At 44.8% G+C, this 19,082-nt stretch overlaps 2 protein-coding genes across 2 annotated transcripts in view; one reads left to right on the top strand and one right to left on the bottom strand.

Annotated features, from left to right (window-relative positions):
* Positions 1-341: 341 nt before the first annotated feature.
* On the bottom strand, positions 342-14,764 carry LOC100929935 (gastrula zinc finger protein XlCGF26.1-like). Its single transcript, XM_031968199.1, has 5 exons — positions 14,539-14,764; positions 6,961-7,043; positions 5,528-5,654; positions 4,399-4,494; positions 342-3,008 (listed from the first exon to the last, which is right to left on the bottom strand). Exons 2-5 carry the CDS (start codon positions 7,009-7,011, stop codon positions 1,306-1,308), a joined length of 1,977 nt encoding a protein of 658 aa, XP_031824059.1. The 5' UTR covers positions 7,012-7,043; positions 14,539-14,764; the 3' UTR covers positions 342-1,305.
* Positions 14,765-18,952: 4,188 nt separating this feature from the next.
* The window catches only part of OTOS (otospiralin), a 5,519-nt gene continuing 5,389 nt past the window's right edge, over positions 18,953-19,082 (top strand). Inside the window, exon 1 of the mRNA XM_003770166.2 lies at positions 18,953-19,082. This exon is cut by the window's right edge and continues 12 nt beyond it. Within this exon, the coding sequence (XP_003770214.1) occupies positions 19,037-19,082 (46 nt within the window). The 5' untranslated portion in view covers positions 18,953-19,036.

Here is a 19,082-nt window from a genome sequence, read left to right on the forward strand (position 1 = left end):
TATATACAAAAACTCTTGAAAAATAATACAAGTAACCAGATTTTAATTACAGCTTGTTTTTTTAATTACACAACAAACTTACATGTAGTAATTCCAAAACTGTCATTTGACTATATCCCTTTCTATACCATCTGAGATGAATGACAGTTGCCAAAGACAGAGGATAACATGTCTTCCACATCTTGAGTAGAGAGGCAGATGAAATGTCCATTTTCAGACATGACCAAAGTGCTGAACTGCCTTGCTCAACTACAAATATATGTTAAAATAGAAGGCTTTGGGGGGATGAGGGAAGAGACTTAGAAAGAAGCAGAGAAAGATTAGTGACAATGAGACTGAGCAAAAAAAAAAAAAAAAGATCATCAACAGATTTTTTTTTTTTAACATACAGAAGGAAGTGGGAAATTTGGGAAATGCAACATCACATAAGTCACTGACAAAAATATTCAAGTAGCTTGGGAGCCTGAAGCACTTCCTTGGCAGGCCTTTCAATCTGACATCAAATTATTAATGATCACATTTTGGAGTTGATAATTCAATCAGTTTTGAACCCATTTAATTTTATGACAATGTAGCCTACATTGCTCTATTTTTTCCACAAAAATCTTAATTAGCTACCTTTGTTTTAGGTTAAATTATGTCTACAACATTTCTTTAACCTCAATCAATAAGCATTTCTTAAGTGACTGCTATGTTCCAGGCATGTGCTAAGCACTGGGGAGACAAAGAAAGATTTAAAAAGTGAACAGTCCTATCCCCTCACAGTCTAATGAGGGGAATCAGCATGTCAACAACCCTGCATCAACAAGGTATATGCTAGTTTACAACCAGTAAAGGAAATGAACTAGCATATGTTCTTCTAAAATAATTTTTAAAAAATAATTTTGATATGTTTTAGTATGACCTTCACCCCTTTCTACCCAAAAAGCCATCTCGTGTAACAAAGAATGAAGGTGGGGAGGTTAAGAAACAATTTAACAAGACTAAACGACACAATCCAGCAAAGTCTGGTAACAAACACAAGGTTATCTATCCCTGGTCCCATCTTTTTGAAAAGGAGGCAAGTGTATTTCACATTTCCTGAGGTCAAGCTGGGTCATTAAATTAGTCTGCACTGAAGTTTTTTGTTTTGCTTACATTGTTATACTCTTGATGCATACTACATTTCTGGCCCTCTGTACTTCATCCTGCATCAGTTCATATTGTCTCATGTTTCTTTGAATTCTTTACCATTTCTTATAGCACAGTCATATTTCATTATTTATATCACGTAATATATGTAGCCATTCCCCAATTGATGGAAAGCTACTTTGGAATAACTTGTTCTTGATGAAGGAATTTATTGCATTCAAAATGTTTTGATCCAGTATGGATTTTCTGATGTTTAATGAGGTGTCCACTCTGGCTAAAGCCTTTCCCACATTCACTACATTTAAAGGGTTTCGCTCCCGTATGGGTTCGCTGGTGTCTAATGAGATGTCCTCTCTGGCTGAAGCCTTTCCCACATTCATTACATTCAAAGGGTTTTACTCCTGTGTGAGTTCTTTGATGGGTGATAAGAACTGCTCTCTGTCTGAAGCCTTTCCCACACTCACTACATTCAAAAGGCTTCTCTCCAGTGTGAATTCTCTGATGATAAATTAGGTTTCCTCTCTGACTGAAAGCTTTTTGGCATTCATTACATTCAAAAGGTTTCACTCCAGTATGAGTTCTCTGATGTCTAATGAGGTGTCCTCTCTGACTGAAGCCTTTACCGCATTCATTGCATTCAAAAGGTTTCTCTCCAGTGTGGATTCTCTGATGGCTTTTTAATACTTGACTCTCAATGAAGGCTTTTCCACATTCGTTACATTCAAAGGGTTTCACTCCAGTATGGATTCTCTGGTGATAAATAAGTAGCCCCCTCTGGCTGAATGCTTTCCCACACTCATTACATTCAAAAGGTTTCTCTCCAGTATGAATTCTCTGGTGGCTTTTGAGTACTTTTCTCTCACTGAAGGCTTTTCCACATTCATTACATGTGAAGGGCTTCTCTCCTGTGTGAGTTCTCTGATGGGTAATAAGGATTGCCCTTCGACTGAAGCATTTCCCACATTCACTGCACTCAAATGGTTTTTCGCCAGTATGAATTCTTTGATGATATATGAGCTGCCCTCTCTGGCTAAAAGCTTTCCCACACTGATTGCATCCAAAGGGTTTCACTCCAGTATGAGTTCTGTGATGTCTAACAAGATTGGCCCTCTGGCTAAACCCTTTCCCACACTCATTACATTCAAAAGGTTTCTCTCCAGTGTGAATTCTCTGATGGCTTTTGAGTACTTTACTTTCTCTGAAGGACTTACCACATTCATTACATTCGAAGGGTTTCACTGCTGTATGAAATTTCTTATGTTTAGTCAAGATTTCCTTGTGCCTAAAGCCTTTCCCATATTGATTACATTCATGTTTTTCTCCATTATCAATTCTCTGATGTCCAGTGACATTTTGTCTTCTGCCAAAGGCTTTCCCACATTCATTGTGTTCATATAGCCTTTCTCTTGTATGAATTCTATGAAATTTAATTAGATCTGAGCGGTAACTGAAGGGCTTCCTGCACAAGCTACACTTAACCAAGTTTTTCTCTAAGGAGGGTCTATTACACATATTCAGGTCTGAAAAATCCCTGAAGCTCTTTCCAAGTTTCTTGTACTTATGGAAATGTTTCTCCACACCTCCCTTCCACAATGCACCTAAGACTGACCCTGGACTAAAATTTCTCCCCAGTGTATCACCCTGAGGCACACTCCCTTTATTAAAAGTTGTTCTAGGAGTGATTGCTACTTGTTTGAACTGTCTCTCCTGGCTACTCTTCGATTTCTCTAAATTAATTTCATTTTCTCTAGCTTCTTGAATCTTTGAACAATGGACAGGATCCTTTGACAATCTTTTCTTGGATGATTCTTGCATGCAAATAGCCTGTATCAGAAGGGAGTTGTTGCTTGTAATTCTGCTGTCCTCAGTAAAGGAATCTGAAACAAAGGGGAAAGGGAGAAGTCACTAAGCTTTTTGTTACAGGTAAGGAACTTTGATAGAAAGCTTTAGTTTCTGTCCCTTTCATCAAGGAGAAAAATGTTCAATCTGCAAAACAAACATCGTTTAGAGGAAATGAAATCAAAGACAGATAAAGACGTAATAATGAAGTATTTAGGTGCCCAAGACTCAATGAATTAAGAACCTATAGACATCATTAAAAATACACCAATGGAAAAAAAAAAAAAAGTTTTCCTCTACAGAATAGAGGAAAGTCCCTGAGGAAGGAATCAACTAACTTTATTAATCAAAAGAAAAGTTGTAAAGATTGCAAAGAATAGACAAAACTATCCCTATTTGCTGATATTTATTAAATAGTCAAAATTGTTAACTGCTTCAGTTTGTTTCTTTGTTGATCATTGTGTCACGCAATGATTTATTTATAGTAAACTCTAGGGAATCAACAAAGAAACAAACTGAAGCATTTCTGTGATAAGAACATAATCCAAGAAGCAACAATCGATAGGGAACTCACACTCAAAATAATTACAAAGTGCATAAAATATTTGGAAGTCAGGGCACAAAATCCAAAAGGGAATAACAGAAAAGAAGTACCAATCAAAATAAGCACAAATGGGTTAAATTTTCTGAAAGTCAATCTACCAATTCTACTCAAGTGAATATTTTAAAACATTTTAAAAAATGTTTTTAAATATTTAAAAAAAAATTAAGCAAAATAACAAATGTCTCTTAGCTGATTGGAGGGATAATCATCCATTGTTGGGTTGAGCCAATATAATAAAAATGATGATACTATTTAAACAAATGTACAGATTTGGAACTATTTCAATCAAATTACCGAGGACATATGGTTATTTTTGTCTTTTTGAGGAAAAGGTTTAGAAGTGAGTTTTCTAGGTTCAAGACAATATAGACAATTGGAAATGTTTCTTGGCTGCCTGTAGAAAAAGGTAATACCCTGTGGGTGGAGCTATGAATTGGCCCAGGTATTCTGGAAAGCAGTTTAGAATTATGTCCACAAAATGACTAAAATGTCCATACCGTTTTAAGCATAAACCTCAAAGAGGCCTAAGACAGGAAGAAATATCACATATAGGCCAAAATATTTATAACAGTACTTTTGTAGACATAAAGAACTGGGGAAAATATGTTTTAGTTGATGGTTATTCAGTTTTAAATGTCTGTTAAAAACAACAAAAACTAAGGAACATACATCTCTTTTCTATAACAGCCAAGTCTTGTGCTCAAGTGAAAAATATATCTCATGCTAGTCAGCCCAGAGTTTTTGTCCCGATTCTGAAGTCCTTGAGAGGACCAAAAAGGAAGATATCTAGAAGATTCTCATCTACCTGCTTTTTACTCACTCACCTGGACAGGAGCACCTTGGGTCTCCTCCCTTGGGCCTCCATGGGGCTTCTCCTCTCTCCAATAGAGAGATCACATCAAATTTGGAAACAGGAAGCCCTATGTATAAGGAGAGAAGTGAAAAATTGCTAGGGACAGGAAGCAAATTCGCTCTAGTTCCAGAAAAGAGGGCAGCTGGATGGCACAGAAGGGAGGCAAGGGGAGCGCCAAAGTGTGCACCATTCTGTGATACAAGGGAAGGTAGCTCGCAGATCTGGTGAGGGCTCAGAAAAAAAACCAGTTCATTAACTGCTCTCAGTGTGAAGGTCAGACTTTCTCATCTACCTCACAGGGACTGGGATCTCTCAAGCGACTGATTAATCATCAGACCTTCATTAAGCATCTATTACATGCAGCCAGAGACTATGCTAGATTGTTCACATATGGGCAAAAATCATGAAGATGTCGCCAGAGAAGGACCAAGATTGGGAGCCTCTCGAAGACTGGGCCAGGAAAAGTTCCTGGAAGGAGGAGGCAGTCTCCCAATGACTGAAGGCCTCATGGAGACAGGGGGTACCAAGTCAAGGCCCATGTTCCTGGAGAGGACGAAGGAGAATGACATGACCCCAGAGCTCTAGAAGTGGGTCATGGGGATTGGGCCAGGATGGTTTCTGGGACTTCCTGCTGAAATCTTTCAGCCAGGAAGTACTTATGTGGGAAGTAGGTAGACAAAGTGCAAAGAACTAGACCAGGGAGAGGTCAGGTTTAGCTAAGACATCATCCCTCCTGGCTTGACTAGTGCGATTTCCAGGCTCAGAATAAAATCCATGCTGAAACTTCTGAAGAAAAGGGGGAGGAAAGGCTTTCCAGAGAGAGAAGTATCCTAATTCCCCAGAATCTCTGACCTGAGGAACAGGGAGCAGAGAAGCTGCAGCCTCGGGCTGGCATAGGGAAGCTGTCGGACTGCAATTCACAGCTCGGAAAGGCCTTTTGCCTGGGAGCACAGAGCAGGAGGACTCTGCACACTGTCCATAAAGGACTTAGGACCCTCCTGAAGGGATGAGCCCCAATCCAGAAGTTCTGCTCAGCATTTCAGGCAGCAAGGGAGACTGCCAAGACAGTTGCTAAGAGTCAGACCAAGCAGCCCACTTACCCAAGGAGACCAGGTTCTGGTAATTCTCCAGCATCACGTCTCTGTACAGGGCCCTCTGGGCCGGCTCCAGGTACCTCCATTCTTCCCGGGTGAAGTCCACAGCCACGTCTCTGAACATCACCGACTCCTGAGTCAAACACATGTGAGCTAAACCAGAGGCCGTTTCTCCAAATGCGGACGTGAGCCACATTTTGTCCTAGACTCATGGACAGCATTTCTTTATTGCTCGTATCCACCCTAAAAAATCCTTCCCACAAGGAAATCTCAAGAAAATCATGTCTTTGAATCCTAAAGCCCCAAACCAGGATCCACTTCTCACTAACACACACTCTTCCCATGGCAGTCACTGCCCTAGTAGAATCTCCTAGCAGCTAGGTCACGGCCTCCCTGCTAACCACCACCCTCTGGGCAGACGGTCTCAGGGGACCCTGTCCCCACTCGGTTGGTCAAGCTCAGAGCCTCTCCATTTCCAACTGTTAATGGCCCTTTACTCTCTCTTCTAGAGTGATCTAGCTGCTTCTTCACTGGAATAAGGTCATGTTCAGACCATAAAATGCAACTATGAACAATGGCGGGGACGGCTCTGTCCTCAGGGAGCTCATGGAGAGGTGACAGGAAGATGGTGGTACTTTTTCCACTGTCAAATAAAGACTTATCCGTGCCTCCTCAGGCTGGGTGATCCTTGTCTATATACCAGAAAACACCCAGCAGGCTCGGGCAGGGGGAATGTATCTGTGCAACCTGAGGCTCGCCGTCTCTTATCTTCTATTCTCCCAACAGAACTGGGCCACCTAAATTTTCAGTTATGTTTTTTGAAAAAAAAAAATAGATTTTCAGGGCAGTTAGGTGGTGCAGTGGATAGAGCACCAACTCTGAAGTCAGGAGGACCTGAGTTCAAATCTGGTCTCAGACACTTAACACTTCCTGGCTGTGTGACCCTGGGTAAGTCACTTAACCTCAATTGCCTCAGCAAAAAAAATATAAAAAAAAGAAAAGAAAAAAATGGATTTTCTTTGATATCTTTTGTTTTGACTTTGCCTCTATTTCCTGTTCTATCCTTCCAACCTTATCTAGAGAATTATCTCTTAAAATAAGATTGCTATTGTGTTTTTTTAAAATAGAAGAGGGAAAAAAGAAATTCAGCAAACCTGATGAATGTATTGGAAAAACCAGACCTGATTACTCTGCTGGGCCCCCGTCTTTGCAAAGGAATGGGAAGAGGATTCCCTTCCTTCATCTTTGCTCTAAAACCTCACGGTTTCACAACACTCAGTCCTGACTAGTTTGTACTGAGTCTTTCCATTCACACTCTTGTCTTTGCTTCCCCAGCCCAGCTCACTTCATGTTGCATTAGTTCATATTAGCTTTTCCATTTTTCTCTGTGTTCTGTATCTGCATTGTTTGTGATAAAGAGAAAGCAAATTTGAACTTACCTGAAACCTGGTTGTGAGGAACCCCAAAGTCATTCCCTCCTCAACCTCCATGCTGCTGAATTGGTGAAGAACAGGGCATTGAACTGGATAAGCAGAAAGAAATTATGGGACATCAATCCTAAACCTAGGCTCCTAAACAAAGCCCTAGCCTTCTTTACCCAAGCCCTTCTTCATGGGCAATCCTACAGTCTAGATTAGTCCTTGATGGAACTTTTCTACTCATATGCCTGAGCTGCCATTCACTGCTGAAAAGAAGTTATAACATTTGTTGAACTAAATGTCTTCTAAATTCATTCTACCTTCAACTGAGCCTTCATTCTGTCAATCCTTTCCTTCAGGCATGTCATACAGTAGGCACTTAATAAATGTTTATTAAATTAATAGACTAGCTTGAAGAACCCTGACAGTTGTTAAAAGTGTGGATCATAGCATCTGAAGGAGTTGCGGGGCAGCCTTTGCTGACACAGGTGTTGCGGACTAGGAATGAGATAAATTGGAGGCAGGGGAAGAGGAGAGAGGTCAGACAACACAACGACCTCTCAGTCAGAGAGGTCAAGGATTAGCAACTGCCTCTTAATCTCCTTGTATCATCCTCTTACATGAGGCGATCCATTCTAGGTTGGATCTCCAGCAGCCACTGTCAGGTGGCTCCCGTGTATTCCTACAGCTCTCCCGTGTATTCCAACAAAAATGAATAATTTTGGTTGCTTGTTTCAATTTAAAACAAACCCCAAACCTGAAAAAAATTTAGAAAGAACTTTATTAAGTCTCTTGACAGAAGACCATGGGCCGGAAAACGAGATGGCTCCCTCTCATCAAGTCTCTGTGAGGTTTACTCTAGCAGGTAAGAACACCAGCACATAAACTAACATGTACATCTTACGTATTGGGTCAATTAAGATGTATATCAGCAAATATAAAGATTCAATAAAAGTTGATAGAAACCAAAACACAAGGGAATCACAAATTTGGGTGCATCTAAAGCAAGACCTGGGTGAGTAATGTTTCTTTAAGTTATCACTGGCATTCCTGGAGAATCACTGAAATCAGTGTGACTTTCTTTTCTCATAAAATTAATTTAAACAATATGATAATTAATGTTATGACATGTAACATTACATATGATAATTTAAAGGTTTTCCAAACAATATAACAAAGCATTTGTTCACATATAAAATTTAGTTTTTACAAAAAAAAAAAAATGTAATTAATCTAAGTTTATAAGGAAAACAATTAACTAGAAAAAAATCTTTCTAGCAAGTTCTTTGAAAAAGGTTTCGTTTCTATGATATAAAATTGGGGAATGGCTGAGCCAATTGGGGTACATGAGTGTAATGGAATATTATTGTACTTTAATAAATGAGGAATTAGATGATTTCAAAGAGACATGGAAAGACTTGTCTGGAAGTGATGTGAGCACATGAATTGGGCAATAAGGTAAACCAAGAGAGCAATTTTTTTTAACCATAACATCAATATTATAAAAACAATTTTGAAGATTGTTACAAGATGAAGAATGAATTGAGCAATAGTAAAAGGATAATTCACGTAACAGCAATAACACTGTAAAGACAGCTTTGAGAGCTGTAAAAATGTGGAAACTGAGTGGCTGCCCATCAGTTGGGGAATGGCAAATAAGTTATGGTATATGAATGTTATGGAATATTATTTTCTGTAAGAAACGACCAACAGGATGATTTCAGAGAGGCCTGGAGAAGCTTCCAGGAACTGATGCTGAGTGAAATGAGCAGGACCAGGAGATCATTGTACATAGCAACAACAATACTATATGATGATCAATTCTAATGGACGTGGCTCTCGTTTAATAGTGAAAACAACACTTGTTCAGTGATGAAGAGAGCCATCTACACCCAGAAAGAGGGCTGTGGGTGCTGAGTGTGGAGCACAAAATAGCATTCTCACTCTCTGTTATTTGCTTACATTTTGTTTTCTTTCCCAGTTTTTTTCTCTTACTTTTTGATCTGAGTTTTCTTGTGCAGCAAGATAACTGTATAACTATATATACATATATTAGACTTAACATGTATTTCAACATATTTAACATGTATTGAACTACCTGCCAAGTAGGGGAGGGGGTGGGGGAAAGGAGAGGAAAATTTGGAACAAAAGGTTTTGCAAGGGTAAACGTTGGAAAATTACCCATGCATATATTTTGCTAATTAATTAATTTTTTAAAAAGAGAGAGCTGTAAGAATGTAAGAATGCAATGACTAACATGAATGCGAAGGTCTGAGAACAGACATATTGTCCATCTTACCAGAGAAGTGAGAGAGGAAGGAGGCAGAAAGAAAAATTCATTTTTAGAACATGGGCAATGAGGGAATTTGGTTTGGTTTGTTTTCCAATGGAGTAGGAGGTAAGAGGAAAGGAAAATAGATTTCTATTCATTAAAAAAATTTTTTAAATTAAAAAAATGAAAACATAACCCAATCACATAGCTCTCAATAAGATTGTAATATATTGAATGCAAATAGGTTTCTGTACCACTAACATTTTTTTATTATAGCTTTTTATTTACAAGATATATGCATGGGTAATTTTTCAGCATTGACAATTGCCAAACCTTTTGTTCCAACTATTCCCCTCCTTCCCCCCACCCTCTCCCCCAGATGGCAAGTTGATCAATACATGTTAAATATGGTAAAGTATAAGTTAAATACAATATATGTTTACATGTCCATATAGTTATCTTGCTGTACAAAAAGAATCAGATTTTGAAATAGGGTACAATTAGCCTGTGAAGGAAATAAAAAATGCAGGTGGACAAAAATAGCGGGATGGAAAATTCTATGTAGTGGTTCTTAGTCATCTCCCAGAGTTCTTTCACTGAGTGTAGTTGGTTCAGTTCATTACTGCTTTATTGGAGCTTATTTGGTTCATTGCTGAAGAGGGCCACGTCCATCAGAATTGATCATTATATAGCACCGTTGTTGAAGTATATAATGATCTAGTCCTTCTTATTTCACTCAGCATCAGTTCGTGTAAGTCTCTCCAGGTCTCTCTGAAATCATCCTGTTGGTCATTTCTTACAGAACAATAATATTCCATAATATTCGTATACTACAATTTATTCAGCCATTCCCCACTGTTGGGCATCTACTCAGTTTCCAGTTTCTGACCATTACAAAGATGGCTGCCACAAACATTCTTGCACACGTGGGTCCTTTTCCCTTCTTTAAAATCTCTTTGGGATATAAGCCCAGGAATAACACTGCTGGGTCAAAGGGTATGCACAGTTTGATAATTTTTTGAGCATAGTTCTAAATCATTCTCCAGAATGGCTGGATGTATTCACAATTCCACCAACAATGTATCAGTGTCCCAATTTTCCCACATCCCCTCCAACATTCCGCATTACCTTTCCCTGTCATTCTAGCCAATCTGACAGGTGTGTAGGGGTATCTCAGAGTTGTTTAATTTGCCTTTTTCTAATTAATAATGACTTGGAGCATCTTTTCATGTGGCTAGAAATAGTTTCAATTTCTTCGTCTGAGAATTGTCTGTTCATATCCTTTGACCATTTATCAATTGGAGAATGGTTTGATTTCTTATAAATTATTGTCAATTCTCTACATATTTTGGAGGCCTTTATCAGAACCTTTGACTGTAAAAATGTTTTCCCAGTTTATTGTTTTCCTTCTAATCTTGTCTGCATTAGTTTTGTTTGTACAAAAACTTTGCAATTTGATATATCAAAATTTTCTATTTTGTAGTCAATAATGATCTCTAGTTCCTCTTTGGTCATAAATTCCTTCCTCTTCCACAGGTCTGAGAGGTAATCTATCCAATGTTCTTCTAATTTATTTATAATCTCATTCTTTACACCATTATCAGTTTTATCCTTTTTCAAGTTTTAACTTTGGGCACGTTTTATAATTTTAGTACATGACATGTTAGCACAATACTACAAGTGCATGACCTATAAATAAATATACGCACATTGACTGGGGGTAGGAAAGGCACTCACTCTATAGTGAGAAAAACGATAGCGGTAACTGTAGGGGACAAAAAAAAAATCATAGCACCAGGTCAATAATGAGATTCATTCATGAAAAACCTATTGTGAGTCACCTACCGGGGGGAACAAGGCCTTATTGGCCCAGTGGATCAGCCGTGGAGGTGGGGATCAGCTACCAAAGATCTGGCCATTTGGGGTGATTTTTAAATTTTTATTTTTGGTCACAACAATGCACAAAGCTCTATCCACTGCAGTGTGGAAGGGACACACTCACCCCAACTTCTCCCAGTCCTCACTAAAAAAAAGTCACAGGCCTTTACTGCATTTTTCATTAGAGTGTGAACCCAGGGGCTTAAAAAAAAGATGAATATGCATGGATTTATTATTTAATCATAAAGGACATTAACTAAGAAAAATGAAACTTAGCTAGCTTTTATTATTTTAAAAATCAACCACTAAATCGGACTTTAAAAATATGTTTTGTCAAGAACTAAGTCCTTTTTCCCAAACCTTTCTTAGCTCAGATTTTAGGACAAGCTCCCTGGCCTCCTCCTCCTCCTCACCATTCCCCCTCCTTCCAGCCCAGCTGCTTCCAGCCCCGCCTCCCCCCCACCCAGGTGGAAACAGCTTTCAACCTGGAACTCCAGAGCTCCGGGAAGAGCCCCCATCTGGCCCCCCAGCCTAGCCCTACTTCCAGACCCGCTCCCTGAAGTGAAGGGAGCTATCACTCAGGAGAAGGGACCCGCTTTCTTCCACACCTCCACCCAACTGCCAGTGTCAGTAGAAACCAAAAGTCACAGGGATGGAGAACTCCCTCCATCCCCATCTTGCCTCCAGCCCCTGGGGAGCTGTCCAAGTGCTGACCCGAGCAGGAGGCTCTGTGCCCCATAGCTCCCACTATCACCCACGGTCCCCCTGGGCTCCACGGCTCCCACTATCACCCACGGTCCCCCTGGGCTCCACATTTTGGCCCCCCTTGTCCCACCCCCCAGGTCCCCCCGGCTCCCGCTCCCACTATCACCCCGGTCCCCCACCCCGCTCCCTTCCCCCGGTCCCCCTCGCTCCCGGCTCCCACTTCACCCCACAGTCCCCCCGCTCCACCTCCCCCCTTCACCCAAGTCCCCCCCTCATCCCGGCTCCCCTTCCCCAATCCCCCCTGGCTCCCCTCCCCCCTTCACCCACGGTCCCCCTGGGCTCCACCTCCCACACACCCCAATCCCCTACTCCACACTCCACTTCCCCCACATCCCCCCCTCCCACAGCTCCCTATCCCCACGTCCCCTAAATCCCAACCCCTATCACCCCACTCCCCCTCTCCCGCTCCCCACTTCACCCCACTCCCCCCCTCCTCCCACGGCTCCCACTACCCCGTCCCCCCTGCTCCCATCCCATCCCACTCCCCCTCACTCCCACCCCCACCTCACCCACCTCCCCTCTCCCCTCCCCTATCCCCCGGTCCCCTCGCTCCCCTCCCCTTCACCCCGGTCCCCCCCTCCACCTCCCCTGTCCCCACTCCCCCCTCCCCTCCCCCCTTCACCCGGTCCCCCTCGCTCCCCGTCCCCTTTCCCCACATCCCCTGGCTCCCCCACTCCCACATCACCCACGGTCCCCCTACTCCCACCTCCCAACCCACTCCCCCCTCCTCCCAGCTCCCCACTAACCAAGTCCCCCCTCACTCCACCTCCCAACCCACAGTCCCCCTCCTCCCGGCTCCCCCACCCCGGTCCCCTCTCCCAACTCCCTGTCACCCCAATCCCCTGGCTCCCACAACTCCCCCTATCACCCAGTCCCCCCTAGGCTCCAGCTCCCCTATCCCCAACAGTCCCCCTCACTCCCGCCCACTGTCACCCCAATCCCCTCACTCCCCTCCCACTATACCCCGTCCCCCTCTCCACCTCCCTGTCCCCCATCCCCTGGGCTCCAGCTCCCACAACCCCATCCCCCTCCTCCCCTCCCCCTTACCCACATCCCCCCCCCTCCCAAGCCCCCTACCCACCACAGTCCCCCCTCACTCCACACTCCCTTACCCACATCCCCCCTAAACTCCCACCTCCCCCTATCCCCATCCCCTCTCCCACCTCCCACTATCACCCAGTCCCCCCCTCCACCCCCCTATCACCCCTCCCCCTACTCCACCCCCTTCACCCATCCCCATCGGACCCCTATCTGCCCTGAGGCTGCACCCCAATGTCTGGGGGTTCTCTCACAGTCCCCACCGGCCGGTGTTCCCCATTAGGACAGGACGCCTCTTGTGTGGAAGCAGTGACTGAGCCCGGGTTTGCGGGAGGAAGTGCTGAGAATTCATTCCCTCCCCTGGCCGGCCTCAGCTGGCCAAACCCGCGGGAGGGCAGAGGGCGGGCCCACGAGTGAACAAGGACGCCTCCGCGGAAAGGCTCAAATGCTGTTTTGGCTCCTCCCTCATCCCCACGGAGGAATCCCGGCGGGGAAGGAAGGTCCGGCAGGACGGGAGGCAGCCGGGGCTGGCAGGGCCAGGCAGAAGCGCCTGTACCGCAATCCTGGGGTCTCTTCCACTTGCCGACCTCGGGGAGCCCCTCATTCCTGCAAGCAGAGCTCTGGGCTCCGGCACCCGGACCAGTACTCGAACAACAGCCCCCAGCTCCCCGCACTCGGGACACTCGGGTCAAGCTCACACGGACCCAACCATCAAGAAGCCAAACACTGCTGGCCAGGGGGCCACAGGACGAGCATGGGAACGGTCCCGCCCTCGGGGGGCTTCCTGGGTGGGGATGGAGTCACGGCCGCGAGAGGAGGGGGGCGCTGGGGCCTCGGGTCCGAGAGTCACTAGGGAAGAGAGAGAGCATCCGAGGCAGCATCAGGGCCCTCCCAGAGGTCCCGTGGGGCACTGAACGCCACCCAGAACTCCTTCCCGCCAGACCCGGCGGGACAGAGCCCGGAGCAAGGAGGGGATCCGGCTTTGGGGGAGGGGGCTCCTCCCTGAGCCCCGGGGACGGGAAGACCCTAAGGTGGGGGGTTGAACTCCCTCCTCGGACGGCTGCTGGAGGGCGCAGCAGGAGTGAGGCGGCCGGACCTGGTGGCCCGGGACACCGCCCATCCCTCACGCACCCCCGGGGCCCGCCGGGGGCCTGCCTGCGGCCTGGAGGTCTCGAGGAGGGGATGCCGGGGCCGCAGCCCGGGAGAAGAGAGGGCCCGGTCCAGTGCAGACGGGGGTCAGAGAGCGGTACAAGAAGCCGCCGGTGTAGACAAGCGGCTGCTCCCAGGGAAAGACGGACCCGTGGGCGGGTCCCTGGGAGACGCGGCCGATTGACCGAGGGAGCGGGATCGGGGGCACGACTGATGGGAACCGGGTGTCTAGACCGGAGAAAGAGGGAGAGCTTCAAGGGCTTAGGGAGAGACCACGAGGCCGCGGGAGGTCGGGCCCGCACATCAGCAACGCCAGCCCAGGCTCACACCCGCTCCCACACCGGGGGGCGCTCCTCAGCCACGCCCACGTGGGCACACACTCTCCCTCGCGTGTGTGCGGGTGAGGCGTCGCGCCTGCGCACTCGCTCCGTCCCCTACCTTTCCCCTCCCCCCAGTCTCGGCTCTCGGACCCGCGCCGCCCGCAGCCCAGCCCTCACCTGACAGATTGCCGGGCCCAGGCTCTGCGAGCCCCAGAAGGACCACTCCCACAATGCATCCGGCTAGGGAAAGAGGGTCGAGTCATGCTTGGGGATGGGAGGGGGGGAAAGAGAGAAAGAGGTGTCTCCAGATGCATCCTGGGAAATGGAGTCCGGGAGCTGGGAGGCGGCCTGGGAGCGCCGTGCGCGTGTGCATCTCTAGACCCCCCTCTCCTCCCCGTCCCCCCCTTCCTCTCCCTCCCCCCCTTGCTTCAAGCAGGAGTCTCTGCGCCTGCGCTCTGGGCGGGGCGCCCTCGGCTTCCTCGCCTGTCCCCTCCACTCCCCCTCCCCTGCCCCGGCCAGTTTCTGTTATTTCTGTCCCGAAAAAGGCTTACTTTTCCTAACCTTGTATTAACAGACGTGCGGGTCTCAGGAACCCCCGGGGGTCTGCGTGTGCGGGGGTCTGTGCCCGAGGCGCTGGGGGGGAGGGGGAGGGAGCGTCTTCCTAGAGAGACGTGTATGTCTTGTCTCCCTGGACACGCGTGTGTGAATGTGCGGACACGCGTGCGGAGGTCCGCCTTACTGTGGCCGGGCTCAGGGTCTGCTAGAGCCTCCAGATCTTCTTCCACAGAACTGGCTGCCCCTCCCCCACCTTGTACTGCTGCCATTGGCTTTTTCCAAACAGAAGCGCTGCTCTTGGTCAGAGAAATGCAAATTAAGACAACTCTGAGGTGTCCCTCACCCCTCGGAGATCGGCTGGGATGGCAAAAAGATAATGACGAATGTTGGAGGGGATGCGGGAAAACTGGGGCACTGATGCCTTGTGGGGGAGTTGTGAAGGGATCCCACCCTTCTGGAGAACAATCTGGAACCATGTGTCTCTACTGGGCCTGTGTCCCAAAGGGATCTTAAAGGAGGGAAAGGGACCCACGTGGGCAAAAACGTTTGTGGCAGCCCGGCTTGCAGTGGCAAAAAACTGGGAACCGGCTGCCCGGCAGCTGGAGAATGGCTGAGTATGTTGTGGTATTTGAATGTTATGGAATATTATTGTTCTGTAAGAGACGTTCATAAGGATGATTATAGAAAGGCCTGGAAAGACTCACATGAACTGATGCTGAGCAGAACCAGGAGATCCTTGCATACGGCAACAACAAGATTATAGGATGATCAGTTCCGGTGGGCGGGGCTCTCTTCAGCAATGAGATGATTCAAACCAATTCCAATTGTTCAGTGAGGGAGAGAGCCAGCTGCACCCAGAGAATCATGGGAACCGAGTGTGGATCACAACATAGCATCCTCACTCTTTTTTTTGTTGTTCACTTGCATTTTGTTTTCTTACTCATTTATTTTCCTTTTTGATCTGATTTTTCTTGTTCAGTAAAATACTTGTATAAATATGTGTAGATATGTAACACATATTTTAACACGTATAATGTATATTGGATGGCTTGCCACCTGGCGGGAAGGAGGGGAAAAATCTGAAATACAAGGCTATACATGCGTGTGTGTGTGTGCTAGGATTACAGTGTAATTAGGAAGTATTTAAGAAAATAACGTTACATTTTCAAACTATCAATATGTTCCAGACCACTGGTGTCAACCTCAAAAAGAAACAGGGGCATTAACCCCTCATTTCCCTCGGAGGGAGCCATAGATCACCATCGCTTATGTCCTCTTGTATTTGTATCTATTTTAAATAATTTCCCAATTACGTTTTCATCTGGTTTGGCAGCATCCCAGAGTCAATTGTACGGAGCACCTCTTCCATAAGCACCATCGTGGTGGCAGGGCCCAGGGTTCCCCTGACAGGAGATTCCCAAGGGCAGAATCCATTCCTGGAGGGCCAGATGGATCTCGAATCACCAGATCTTCTGAATCTCCAATTCCATTTCATTCCAATATGGAACCGAAACTGCCCAGGGTGAGGTGGAGGAGGGGGCAAGTCATCCCTTTCCTTCCTTTTCTTATCCAGACCTTTGGAATTATCTCAAGATGGGCATGGACAGCTCAGAGGAAGGAAGTGTCCCTGAGTCTTGAATAATAAAGGAAATAAAGAAAATTCCCATTACATTCCACTTCCCTTGATGCAAAATGAGAATCAGTGACAGGACATGAAGTTGCTTTTTGTAGTAGCCCTGATCCTCCTGTTGCTGCCATTCACAGTCATCCCTTTATATGGGGGAGTGGGGATGGATAAATTGTGGGACTAGCAAAGATCTGACGGTCTCCCCCAATGGAGCAGACCATTCACATCTGTGACTTGGTTGAGGCAAAGGCTGGGATTTCTTGGTCCTTCCATAGTCTACCTTCCACTTGGGAAGAAAGGAGAGGAGTTAGATTCATGGTCATGGTATCATTTTTCATCTTTTAATTCCACTTATTAATTTTTATTATTGGAGCTCAGAATCACTTATCCTATAGTGAATCTTCTAAATATACTTTAATCTGTTACTTGATTGAGTTTCCCTATAGAGTTTGATGAAATGAAATTAGGAGATTATGGAACCGGCTGAATACCTGGCCTATGGAATATGAAAACTGACTTAAGATTTCAAATATTCCCCAGGTAAGAAGCTGGAAGAAGGATCCCAATTGCCCTCAGTTGCTTGGTAACGAACGTGCAAATCTCCCCTCTCAATCAGCCCCATCAGGAATACTCTAAATGCAATTTAATCTATAATTTGACTTAGTTTAACTCTTCGGTCAGTTTGGGTTTGTCTCCATAAGATGAGATTCTGATTCTGCTTAATTGAATTTATAACTTTGAAAGAAGCATAGGATGGTGATCGTCTCTTTTTTAAACTTATAGCCTACAAGGATATATGAGATTGCAATATTTAAAGGAATCATTTCTTTGTTACATCGAGAGAATCCTTCTTCAAATCCTAATCTTGGTTCAGGGGTTATTTTTTTACCCCTCCCCTGCCCCAAAGTGTGCTGGGAGGTAGCTTGATTTCAGCAGCACCAACCTCCCACATGAACTCAAAGAGGAGATATCTCTCCCTTAACATCATCAAAACTGCCAGGCAGCTCTCCAGAAAGGCAATGGGCAACCTCTTCAAGCCACTTGTTAAATATGTTAGAGATTCTCTCCCTGGATGGGTGGGATCAGCTGACTGCTAAGGTCCTGTCTCCCTCTTGAAGGCTGGGATTCTGTTACTTTCACTTCATTTGAACTCATTTGATGTATGTTAGATCCAAGAAAAGGGAATAATTAGAACTTAGCTTTATATTTTAGTTCAGTGCCTCCTACTTTAATATTCAGGGTCCTAATTCTCACCTGCCCAGATACCCTAGCTAGGAAGTTGTAAGGAATATTGTGGGAGTGTAGTCATGCTTTTTTTTTTTTTTCTAAAGTCCCTTTCAATTATCAAATGATAGGATTCACGTTAATTAATAAATTAATTAAATTAGATTTTTATCTTGCCCGCATTGAGTTCAACCTTACAAACTTCAAGCAAGGATTCTTAACCTGGGACCTTAACTTGTAAAAAATGATGTTTTGATAGCTGTGTTTCAATATAATTGGTTTCCTTTGTCATTGCCTTAAAAACTCTTCTGAGAAAGGTTCTACGGGAGTTCACAACACACACAAACACACACAAAGAGAAGAAACCCAAGGGAATTTTGAGGATCTCCTTTATTTCATTCTTTGCATTCACAACTATGATTTTTCAGAGCTGATTTCTGCATTAAAAAAAAAAAAACCCAACCACACAGACACACAAAAACACAAGTAGTACTTTGATGAGCTCCAGTCCAATTCTTCGGAGAAGGGAAACTTGCAATTGGTTCTTTCAGAAGTGACGTCTCCTTCCCTTATCCCCCAGCCTTGGAACCAGAGCCACCTCTTTATACCATCAACAGAAGCCCATTCAGTCTAGACTGCTGAATCAGCCTCGAGGTAACTTCTGAGATAAAACTTGGAGGAAAAACAAAGGTACGATTTCTTGGATTTCTCGACTCAAGCTCTCGGGCTTCAGAACTCAGGCTTCATTCGCCTCTTAAAGAGAAATATATAAATGGAAAGGCATGGAGAGGGGAGAAAGCATTTTTTTCATCATTATATTCAACCCACTCTTCTATAAAAATAATGAGAGATGGTTTTCATAGAGAGATCTAAGCTTTTAGCCATCACTACCTCCTTGGTAAAGCTGCCAGAAATGTATTTTTATGGTCTATCGGTTTCTTTCTAATAGAGGATTCTATGATATCAGTGTTGGAGGAGATCCAGTGTGACTAAGGGATGTTAAAAAGCATCAATAAAAAAATTAATTTAGTTTAAAGAAATGTGTGGAGAGGAATGACAGGTTTCTTCTTCACTTATTGGACAGCTGACATTTCCAGGGAAAAGGAGATGTCAGTGTTGGAGGAGATCCAGTGTGATTAGGGAAGGGATGGGAATGTAAAAAAGCATCAATAAAAAATTTTTAAATTTAGTTTAAAGAAATGTGTGGAGAATAATGACAGGTCTCTTCCCCACCTGTTGGACAGCTGACACTTGGGCCTTCCAGGGAAAATGAAGTTGAGCATCGTCAGCCAGTTCTTGCTCTGGCTGCTCCTGG

This window comes from Sarcophilus harrisii, chromosome 4 (assembly GCF_902635505.1).
Source record: "Sarcophilus harrisii chromosome 4, mSarHar1.11, whole genome shotgun sequence".
Taxonomy (NCBI): Eukaryota; Metazoa; Chordata; class Mammalia; order Dasyuromorphia; family Dasyuridae; genus Sarcophilus; species Sarcophilus harrisii.